Below are 12,683 nucleotides of genomic sequence, written 5' to 3' on the forward strand. Positions count from 1 at the left end.
CACAAATTCACCCAGAGTACCCCAAGAAACACCCCAAAACATCCCCAAACACCCCAAAACGCCACAAGGCACCCCAAAAACACCTTGAAACAGCCCAGAACACCACAAAACCACCCCAACAGACCCCAAATCACCACAAAACAGCCAAATTCACACGGAGTAGCCCCCAAAATACCCCCAAATCAACCCAAAACACCCCAAATTCACCCAGATTACCCCAAAAAACACAAAAAATTCTCAAAACACCTTAAAACACGCCAAAATACCCCAAAACACGACGAAGCCAACACAAAACAACAGGAATTCAGACCTAAAACCCCAATACCACTTCACAACATCCCCAATACACCCCAAAAACATCCCAAAAAACACCTCAGAAACATCCCAAATTCACAGAGTACCCCAAAAACACCTTAGAACACCCCCACACACCCCAAATTGCCCCCAAAACACCCCAAAAACACCTTGAAACACCCCAAAAACACCACAAGGCCACCAGAAAACACCACAAATTCACACCTACAGCCCCAAAGCCACCCCAAAACATCCTAAAAACACCCCCAAAGCGCCCCCGAAACACCCCAAAAACACCCCAAAAACACCCCAAAAACATCCCAGAACACCCTCAAAACACCCCAAATTCACAGAGTACCCCAAAAACACCTTAGAACACCCCCAGAACACCCCAAAATGCCCCCAAAACACCCCAAATTTACCCTGATCACCCCCAAAACACCCCAAAAACACCTTGGAACACCCCAAAAACACCACAAGGCCACCAGAAAACACCACAAATTCACACCTACTGCCCCCAAGCCACCCAAAAATGCCTAAAAACACCCCAAAACACCCCCAAAGCGCCCTGAAACACCCCAAAAACACCCCAAACACCACAAAAACACCTCAAAAACACCCCAAATTCACAGAGTACCCCAAAAACACCTTAGAACACCCCCAGAACACCCCTAATTGCCCCCAAAACACACCAGAACACCCCAAAACCACCTTGAAACACCCCAAAACCACCACAAGGCCACCAGAAAACACCACAAATTCACACCTACTGCCCCAAAGCCACCCCAAAACAGCCTAAAAACACCCCAAAACACTCCTAAGTTTACACACAACACCCCCAAAACACCCCAAAGTGCCACAAAACACCAAACTCACCCAGCGTTCCCCCCAAAACACCCCAAAACACCCCATGTTCACTCATAATACCCCAAAAACGCCCCCAAAACACCCCAAGAACACCACAAAACACCCCAAAAACAATCCAGAATGCACCAAACAGCCCCAAAATACCCCAAAACTCCCCAAAACGCTACAAATTCACAGGGTAACCCCAAAACACTCAGAAACACCCCCAAAATACCCCAAATTCTTCCCTATTACACCAGAAACACCCCAAAAACACCCCCAATTCTTCCCCCAAACACCAGAAATGCTCCCAAAACACCTCAAAAACACCTTGAATTCACATATAGCACCCCAAAAAAAAATCCCAAAATGCCACAAAACGCCCCAAAATGCTCCAAGTTCAGCGCACCCGTGAAACACTCAAAACCAGCCCCAAAAACACCCCAAAACACCCCAAATTCATTCGCAGTTCCCCAGAAGTGCCCCCCAAACACCCCAAGAACACCACAAAACACCCCGAATTCACACACAGCACCCCAAAAACATCCCAGAACGACCCAAAACACCGCAAATTCACCCCCAGTTCCCCAAAAATACCCCCAAAACACCCCAAATTTGCCCCCAGTACCCCCAAAATACCCCCAAAACACCCCAAATTCACCCCCACTACCCAAAAAATGCTCCCCAAACACCCCAAATTCACACGGCGTAGCCCCAAAACACCCCAAATTCACCCAAAATTCAACCACTGCACCCCCAGAAAACCCCAAAACACCCCCATACACACGCGGTATCCTAAAAACACCCCCAAAACACCCCCAAAACACACTTGATACCCTAAAAACACCCCATAACACCCCAAAACCATAGAAAAAGGTCCCATGTTTCCCCCAAAACACCCCAAATTCACCCCCAGTTCCCCAAAAATACCCCCAAAACACCCCAAATTCACCCCCAGTACCCAAAAATGCTCCCCAAACACCCCAAATTCACACGGCGTAGCCCCAAAACACCCCAAAGTCACCCAAAATTCAACCACTGCACTCCCAGAACACCCCAAAACACCCCCATACACACGCGGTATCCTAAAAACACCCCAAAAACACCCCCAAAACACACTTGATACCCTAAAAACACCCCATAACACCCCAAAACCATAGAAAATGGTCCCATCTTTCCCCCAAAACACCCCAAATTCACCCCCAGTACCCCAATAATACCCCCAAAACACCCCAAATTCACCCCCAATACCCCAAAAATGCTCCCCAAACACCCCAAATTCACACGGCGTAGCCCCAAAACACCCCAAATTCACCCAAAATTCAACCACTGCACCCCCAGAACACCCCAAAACACCCCCATACACACGCGGTATCCTAAAAACACCCCAAAAACACCCCCAAAACACACTTGATACCCTAAAAACACCCCATAACACCCCAAAACCATACAAAATAGTCCCATGTTTCCCCCAAAACACCCCAAATTCACCCCCAGTACCCCAAAAATACCCCCAAAACACCACAAATTCACCCCAATATGCAAAAATGCTCCCCAAACACCCCAAATTCACCCAAAATTCAACCATCAATCCTAAAGACACCCCAAAACACCCCAAATTCACCCAAAATTCAACCATCAATCCTAAAGACACCCCAAAAACACACTCGGTACCCTAAAAAACACCCCATAACACCCCAAAAACACAGAAAATGATCCCATGTTTCCCCCAAAACACCCCAAATTCACCCCCAATACCCAAAAAATGCTCCCCAAACACCCCAAATTCACACGGCGTAGCCCCAAAACACCCCAAAGTCACCCAAAATTCAACCACTGCACTCCCAGAACACCCCAAAACACCCCCATACACACGCGGTATCCTAAAAACACCCCAAAAACACCCCCAAAACACACTTGATACCCTAAAAACACCCCATAACACCCCAAAACCATAGAAAATGGTCCCATCTTTCCCCCAAAACACCCCAAATTCACCCCCAGTACCCCAAAAATACCCCCAAAACACCCCAAATTCACACCCAGTACCCAAAAAATGCTCCCCAAACACCCCAAATTCACAGGGCGTAGCCCCAAAACACCCCAAATTCACCCAAAATTCAACCACTGCACCCCCAGAACACCCCAAAACGTCCCCAAAACATCCCACAAAACGCACACGGTATCCTAAAAACACCCCAAAAACACACTTGGTGCCCTAAAAAACACCCCATAACACCACAAAAGCATAGAAAATGATCCCATCTTTCCCCCAAAACACCCCAAATTCACCCCCAGTACCCCAAAAATACCCCCAAAACACCCCAAATTCACACCCAGTACCCAAAAAATGCTCCCCAAACACCCCAAATTCACACGGCGTAGCCCCAAAACACCCCAAATTCACCCAAAATTCAACCACTGCACCCCCAGAACACCCCAAAAACACCCCAAAAACACCCCAATACGCACACGGTATCCTAAAAACACCCCAAAACACACTTGATACCCTAAAAACGCCCTATAACACCCCAAAACCATACAAAATGGTCCCATGTTTCCCCCCAAACAACCCAAATTCACCCCCAGTACCCCAATAATACCCCCAAAACACCCCAAATTCACCCCCAGTACCCAAAAAATGCTCCCAAAATACCCCAAATTCACACGGCGTAGCCCCAAAAACACCCCAAATTCACCCAAAATTCAACCATCAATCCTAAAGACACCCCAAAAACACCCCAAAAACACACTCGGTACCCTAAAAAACACCCCATAACACCCCAAAAACACAGAAAATGATCCCATGTTTCCCCCAAAACACCCCAAATTCACACCTATTGCCCCCAAAACACCCCCCAAAACGCCCCAAATGAACCCATAGGACCCCCAACACCCCAAATCCAATCACGCCACCCCCAAAATGCCCCAAACTGACCCACATTACCCCTAAAACACCTCAGATTCACCCATAATACCCCCAAAACACCCTGAGACAACCCAAAGTATCCCCCAAAACACCTCAAATTGCCCCCAATGCACCCCAATAACAACCCACGACCCCAAAACAACCCCAAAACACCCTAAATTACCCCATATTTGCCACCAAATTGCCCCTATTGCCCCCAAAACACCCCAAACTGCCTCCTATGACCCCACCAACACCCCAAATCACCTCATATCACCCCCAAAATACCCCAAACTGCCCCACAAGCACCTCAAAACAATCCAAAACACCCCAAACTGCCCCAGATTGCCCCCAAAACACCCCCAAATTGCCTTATATTGCCCCAAATACACCCCAAACTGCCCCACATTACCCCAAAACACCCCAAAGTATCTCATATCACCCCCAAAATACCCCAAACTGCCCCATATTGCCCCCAACACACCCCCAAATTGCCTTATAATGCCACAAATCACCCCAAATTACCTCACATCACCCCCAAAATACCCCAAACTGCCCCATATTTGCCCCCAAACTGCCTCCTATTGCCCCCAAAACACCCCAAACTGCCTCCTATGACCCCACCAACATCCCAAATTACACCATATAACCCCAAAAATTACCCCTAAATACCCCAAACTGCCCCACAAGCACCTCAAAACACTCCAAAGTATCTCATATCACCCCCAAAATACCCCAAACTGCCCCATATTTGCCCCCAAACTGCCCCCTATTGCCCCCAAAACACCCCAAACTGCCTCCTATTACCCCACCAACACCCCAAATCACCTCATATCACCCCCAAAATACCCCAAAGTGCCCCACATTGCCCCAAATGCACCCCAAACTGCCCCACCTTACCCCAAAACACCCCAAACTGCCCCATATTACCCCAGAACACCCCAAACTGCCCCATATTTACCCCAAAAGACTCCAAAACCACCTCAACAACACCCCAAAGCCTCCCCCAAATCACATCAACAAACAAAACGATCCCAAAATCATCTCAAAATACCCCAAAATCCCCGAATACCATCTCAACTACAATCCCAAAATACCCCAAAATCATTTTAGGAACCCAAAATACCCCCCAAACCACCTCACTGCTACCAAAAACATCCTAAAATGCCCTCAAATATCCCAAAATCACCTCGATGGGGACCCAAAACACCCCAAAATACCCCAAAACCACCTCGATCGGGACTCAAAAAACCCCAAACACCCCAAAACAGCACTGCTACACCCCAAAATCCTACACCCCATCACCCCATACATCACGAGCTGAACACCCCAAAACTCTGCACCTAAAAACTGCTACACCCCCAAAATCCTACACCCCATCACCCCACACTCCGAGATCTGAGCGCCCCAAAACTCGACACCCCAAAAATCCTACACCCCAAAACTCTGTGCCCCCAAAACCCTGCACCCCATCACCCCATACCCCAAAACTCTGCACCCCTAAACCCCATTGCACCGTACACCAAGATGTGGATACCCCAAAACTCTGCACCCCAAAACTCAACACCGCCAAACCCTACACCCCCAAAACCCTACACCCCATCACCCCATACCCCAAAACTCTGCACCCCAAAACTCCTAAACCCCAATGCACCGTACAACAAGATGTGGATACCCCAAAACTCTGCACCCCAAAACTCAACACCCCCAAACCCTACACCCCAAAAACCCTACACCCCATCACCCCATCACCCCATACCCCAAAACTCTGCACCCCAAAACTCCTAAACCCCATTACACCGTACACCAAGATGTGGATACCCCAAAACTCTGCACCCCAAAACTCAACACCCCCAAACCCTACACCCCAAAAACCCTACACCCCATCACCCCATCACCCCATACCCCAAAACTCTGCACCCCAAAACTCCTAAACCCCATTGCACCATACACCAAGATGTGGATACCCCAAAACTCTGCACCCCAAAACTCAACACCCCCAAACCCTACACCCCAAAAACCCTACACCCCATCACCCCATCACCCCATACCCCAAAACTCTGCACCCCAAAACTCCTAAACCCCATTGCACCGTACACCAAGATGTGGATACCCCAAAACTCTGCACCCCAAAACTCGACACCCCCAAACCCTACACCCCAAAAACCCTACACCCCATCACCCCATCACCCCATATCCCAAAACTCTGCACCCCAAAACTCCTAAACCCCATTGCACCGTACACCAAGATGTGGATACCCCAAAACTCTGCACCCCAAAACTCAACACCCCCAAACCCTACACCCCCAAAACCCTACACCCCATCACCCCATACCCCAAAACTCTGCACCCCAAAACTCCTAAACCCCAATGCACTGTACAACAAGATGTGGATACCCCAAAACTCTGCACCCCAAAACTCAACACCCCCAAACCCTACACCCCAAAAACCCTACACCCCATCACTCCATCACCCCATACCCCAAAACTCTGCACCCCAAAACTCCTAAACCCCATTGCACCGTACACCAAGATGTGGATACCCCAAAAGTCTGCACCCCAAAACTCAACACCCCCAAACCCTACACCCCAAAAACCCCATACCCCATTACCCCTATACATCAAGACCTCAACACCCCAAATCTGCTACACCCCAAAACTCTGCACCCCATTACCCCCGTACACCCAAACCTGAACACCCCAAAAACTCTGCACCCCAAAAATTCTACGCCCCATCACCCCATACCCTGAAACTTGAACACCCCAAAACTCTGCACCCCAAAACTACTAAACCCCAAAACTACTAAACCCCATTACTGCGATCTGAACACCCCAAAACTCCGTACCCTAAACTCCTACACCCCAAAACCCCATAGACTAAGATCTAAACCCCCCAAACCTGATCCTAATCCCAACCCTGTTCCCAACCCTAAATCCTCACCCCAAAACCAATCCCAACCCCAAATCTCAACCCCAAATCCCACCCCAGATCCCAACCCCAAACCCAATCCCAAATCCCTACCCCAACCCCAATCCTCAATCCGACCCCCAAACCCCAATTCCACATCCTTACCCCAATCCCTGAATCCCAAACTCAAACCTCCCAAACCTTAAGCTCCAATCCCAAACCCCAAATCTCAGACCCCAAATCCCAGACCCTAATTCCCAGATCACAAATCTCACATCACAAATCCCTGATCCCAAACCCCACCCCAAACCCCAATCCTGACTCCCAACCCTTAATGCAAGATCCCAGAACCCCACCCCAAACCCCAACCCCAAATCCCAATCCCAGACCCCAAAACCCCAACCCCAAATCCCAATCCCAAACCCCCAACCCCAAATCCCAATCCCAGATCCCCAACCCCCCAAACCCCAAATCCCAATCCCAGACCCCCACCCCCCAAACCCCAACCCCAAATCCCAATCCCAAATCCCCAACCCCTGACTCCAAATCCCAATCCCAGACCCCAAAACCCCAACCCCAAATCCCAATCCCAGACCCCCAACCCCCAACCCCAAATCCCAAACCCCCAACCCCCAAACCCCAATCCCAGCTCCCCAACCCCCAAACCCCAACCCCAAATCCCAATCCCAGACCCCCAACCCCCCAAACCCCAACCCCAAATCCCAATCCCAAATCCCCAACCCCTGACTCCAAATCCCAATCCCAGACCCCAATTCCAGTCTCCACCCAAATCCTAATCCCAAAACCCCATTCCCAACCCCCAACCTAAATCCCAACCCCAAATCTCAGACCCCAACCCCCCCCCCAGACCCCAATCTCATCCTGAGCCCCAACTCCACCCCAAATCCCAACCCACAACCCCAACCTCACACCTCCAATCCCGACCCCAATCCCAGATTTCTCCCAATCCCACCCCAAACCCCCAACCCAATCCCATACCAACCCCACATCCCAATCCTGACCCCAAATCCCAGCTCTCCCACCTCAAACCCCCAACTCCAACCCCACACCCCTGATCTCAGACCCCAAATCCCCCCCCAGACCCCAGTCTCATCCCAAACCCCAATCCCACCCCAAATCCCGACCCCCAACCCCAACCTCACACCTCCAATCCTAACCCCGATCCCAAACCTCTCCCCAACCCCACCCCAAACCCCCCCAATCCCCCACCCCAACCCCAAATCCCAACCCCCACCCCCAATCCTGACCCCAACGCCAATCCCCTCAATCCCACCCCAAATCCCGAGCCCCCCCCCAATCCCAAACCCAACCCCCCACCCCAACCCCAAATCCTAAACCCCCACCCCAATTCTGACCCCCAATCCCACCCCACACCCCAATCCCCCCCCAAATCCCAACCCCAATCCCGACCCCCAATCCCATCTCCCATCTCAGACCCCCAATCCAAGACCCCAACCCCATTCGCCCCCCCATCCTGGCCCCCCCCCCAAAATCCCGACCCCAAATCCCTGATCTCCAACCTCAAATCTCCAACCCCAAACCACAGCCCCTACAATCCTAATCCCCCCCAGACCCCAATCCCACCGCAAATCCTGACCCCACTCCCACCCCACACCTCCCCAATCCCACAATCCCAGCCCCCCAACCTCACACCCCCAATCCCGACCCCAGACCCCAATCTCAGACCCTAAATCCCCCAAGTCCCCCCCCAGATCCCAATCCCACCCCCCCATCCCACCCCCCAACCTCACACCCCCAATCCCGACCCCACACCCCAATCTCAGACCCTAAATCTTCCCGCCCCAATCCCCCCCCAGATCCCAATCCCACCCCCAACCTCACACCCCCAATCCCGACCCCAGACCTCAATCTCAGACCCTAAATCTCCCCCCCAAGTCCCCCCCACAGATCCCAATCCCACCCCCCATCCCCCCCCCCAACCTCACACCCCACATCCCGACCCCAGACCCCAATCTCAGACCCTAAATCTCCCCCCCCCCAATCCCCCCCCGATCCCAATCCCAACCCCCATCCCACCCCCCCAACCTCACACCCCACATCCCGACCCCAGACCCCAATCTCAGACCCTAAATCTCCCCCCTCCAATCCCCCCCCGATCCCAATCCCACCCCCCATCCCACCCACCAACCTCACACCCCACATCCCGACCCCAAATCCCCCCCCAAACCCCAATCCCATCACAAATCCCGACCCCAACCCCAACACCCCCCCCCAACCTTAGAGACCCCAATCCCACCCCCCCCCCCTCCAATCCCCTCCCCCCCATCCCTCAATCCCAGCCCCCCCCCCCAACCTCAAAACCCCAATCCCGACCCCAGACCCCAATCCCACCCCCCAAATCCAATCCCCTTCCCCAATCCCAACCCCCACCCTCAGCTCCCTCCCCCCCCAATCTCACACCCCAAATTCCCCCCCCAGACCCCAATCCCAGCACAAATCCCGCCCCCAACCCCAATCCCACCCCCCCAAATCCCTCCCCCAAATCCCGACCCCCACCCCCAGCCCCCCCATCCCCCTCCCCCCCCATCACGACCCCCTCCCCCCCAATCTCAGACCCCAAATCCCCCCCCAAGACCCCAATCCCATCACAAATCCCGACCCCAACCCCAATCCCAACCCCCAATCCCAACCCCCACCCTCAGCCCCCCAAATCCCCCTCCCCCCCAAACTCAAACCCCAAATCCCCCCCTAAGACCCCAATCCCATTGCAAATCCTGACCCCATTCCCAATCCCACCCCCCCAATCCCCTCCCCCAACCCTGATCCTGACCCCCTACCCCCCCAATCTTAGACCCCAAATCCCCCCCCCAGACCCCAATCCCATCACAAATCCCGACCCCAACCCCAATCACACCCCCCCCCAATCCCTTCCCCCAATCCCGACCCCCACCCTCAGCCCCCCATCCCCCTCCCCCCCTCACGACCCCCACCCCCCCAAATCTCAGCCCCCAAATCCCCCCCCCAAGACCCCAATCCCAGTGCAAATCCCAACCCCAACCCCAATCCCAGCCTCCCCCAACCCCCCCCCCCGAGACCCCCACCCTCAGCCCCCCAAATCCCCCTCCCCCCCATCACGACCCCCACCCCCCCCAATCTCAGACCCCAAATCCCCCCCCAAGACCCCAATCCCATCACAAATCCCGACCCCAACCCCAATCCCAAACCCCCCCAAATCCCTCCCCCCAATCCCGACCCCCACCCCCACCCCATATCCCCCTCCCCCCCACGACCCCCACTCCCCCCAATCTCAGACCCCAAATCCCCCCCCAGACCCCAATCCCATCACAAATCCCAACCTCAATCCCAACCCCCCCAATCCCCTCCCCCAATCCCGACTCCCATCCTCAGCCCCCCCATCCCGACCCCTGACGCCCCCCCCAATCTCACACCCCAAATCCCCCCCCCGAGACCCCAATCCCATCACAAATCCCGACCCCAACCCCAATCCCACCCCCCAATCCCCTCTCCCAACCCCCACCCCCACTCTCAGCCCCCCCATCCCCCTCCCCCCACTCACGACCCCCACCCCCCCAAATCTCAGCCCCAAAATCACCCCCCAGACCCCAATCCCATCACAAATCCCGACCCCAACCCCAATCCCACCCACCCCAACCCCTCCCCAATCCCGACCCCCACCCTCAGCCCCCCCATCCCCCTCCCCCCCCTCACGACCCCCTCCCCCCCCAATCTCAGACCCCAAATCCCCCCCCAGACCCCAATCCCATCACAAATCCCGACCCCAACCCCAATCCCGACCCCCCCAATCCCAAACCCCACCCTCAGCCCCCCCAAATCCTCCTCCCCCCCAATCCCAACCCTCCCCCCCCAAACTCAGACCCCAAATCCCCCCCCAAGACCCCAATCCCAGAGCAAACCTCGACCCCAACCCCAATACCGACCCCCCCATCCCCTCCCCCAATCCCGACCCCCACCCTCAGCCCCCCATCCCAACCCCCTCCCCCCCCAATCTCAGACCCCCAATCTCCCCTCCAAGACCCCAATCCCATCACAAATCCCGACCCCAACCCCAATCCCGACCCCCCCAATCCCCCCCCCAATCCCGACCCCCACCCTCAGCCCCCCATCCCCCTCCCCCCCCATCACGACCCCCACCCCCCCAAATCTCAGCCCCCAAATCCCCCCCCCAAGACTCCAATCCCATCGCAAATCCCGCCCCCAACCCCAATCCCAAACCCCCCGAATACCCCCCCAATCCCGACCCCCACCCTCAGCCCCCCAAATCCCCCTCCCCCCACACGACCCCCACTCCCCCCAATCTCAGACCCCAAATCCCCCCCCAAACCCCAATCCCATCACAAATCCCAACCCCAATCCCGACCCCCCCAATCCCTTCCCCAAATCCCGACCCCCACCCTCAGCCCCCCCATCCCGACCCCCTCCCCCCCCAAATCTCAGACCCCAAATCCCCCCCCCAGACCCCAATCCCATCACAAATCCCGACCCCAACCCCAATCCCAGCCCCCCCCAACCCCCCCAATCCCGACCCCCACCCCCAGCCCCCCATCCCCCTCCCCCCCCCAACACGACCCCCACCCCCCCCAATCTCAGACCCCAAATCCCCCCCCAGACCCCAATCCCAGCGCAAATCCCGCCCCCAACCCCAATCCCAAACCCCCCGAATACCCCCCCAATCCCGACCCCGACCCTCAGCCCCCCAAATCCCCCTCCCCCCCCTCACGACCCCCACCCCCCCCAATCTCTGACCCCAAATCCCCCCCAGACCCCAATCCCATCACAAATCCCGACCCCAACCCCAATCCCAGCCCCCCCCAATCCCCCCAATCCCGACCCCCACCCCCAGCCCCCCAAATCCCCCTCCACCCCCATCCCGACCCCCGACCCCCCCCCAATCTCAGACCCCAAATCCCCCCCCACACCCCAATCCCATCACAAATCCCAACCCCCCCAATCCCCTCCCCCAACCCCGACCCCCACCCCCAGCCCCCCCATCCCCCTCCCCCCCCATCACGACCCCCGCCCCCCCCCAATCTCAGACCCCCGCCCCTCCTCCCCCCCGCCGCCATCCGCGCCGCCGCCGCCGCCCCTCCCCTCCCCTCCCCCCCCGCCGTTATACCTGGCTTTGGCTCCCCGCTCGTAGCCCCACCCGGAGGCGGCGCCCAACGGATCCCCGAAACCGGCGGCCGCGTAGTTGCGCTCCATGGCGGGGCCGGGCCGGGCCGCGAGGGGCCGCCTCACGGAGCCGCCATGTTGGCCGCGGGCCGCGCTCCGCCGCTTCCTCCCACAATGCCCCGCGCCGAGGGGCGGCGATAGGCGGTGGCGGCGGGGGAGGGCGGGGCTTCGGCGCGCTTCCGGCCGGCTCTTCCGGTCCCCTCCTACTGCGTCGGAGAGCGGCTTCCGGCGCGCCGCGCCTCACTTCCGGTCCGGCCCTCCTACTGTGTCACCGCCCGGCTTCCGGTCGCTGCTCCACACTTCCGCTTTTTCTCTCCTTCTGTGCCTCAGAGAAACTTCCGGTCGCTGCTCCGCACTTCCGGTTCTTCTCCTCTACTGTGTCGCAGGGGGACTTCCGGTCCGCCTTACACACATCCGGTTCTTCTCTTCTACGGTGCCACCGATAGACTTCCGGCCGCTACTGCACACTTCCGGTCCATCCTTCGTACGTTGTCACCGCGGGATTACGGTCTCCGTTCCAAACTTCCGGTCCTA

At 56.0% G+C, this 12,683-nt stretch overlaps 1 protein-coding gene across 1 annotated transcript in view; it reads right to left on the minus strand.

The window, feature by feature from the left end:
* PRR12 (proline rich 12) overlaps positions 1-12,329 on the minus strand; it is a 73,167-nt gene extending 60,838 nt beyond the window's left edge. The window contains 1 exon segment of the mRNA XM_090127548.1: positions 12,094-12,329. Coding sequence (XP_089983674.1) covers positions 12,094-12,179 — 86 coding nt within the window. The 5' untranslated portion in view covers positions 12,180-12,329.
* Between the last annotated feature and the right edge of the window lie 354 nt (positions 12,330-12,683).

Source organism: Phasianus colchicus, chromosome 31 (genome assembly GCF_987193195.1).
Source record: "Phasianus colchicus chromosome 31, bPhaCol1.hap1.1, whole genome shotgun sequence".
NCBI lineage: Eukaryota > Metazoa > Chordata > Aves > Galliformes > Phasianidae > Phasianus > Phasianus colchicus.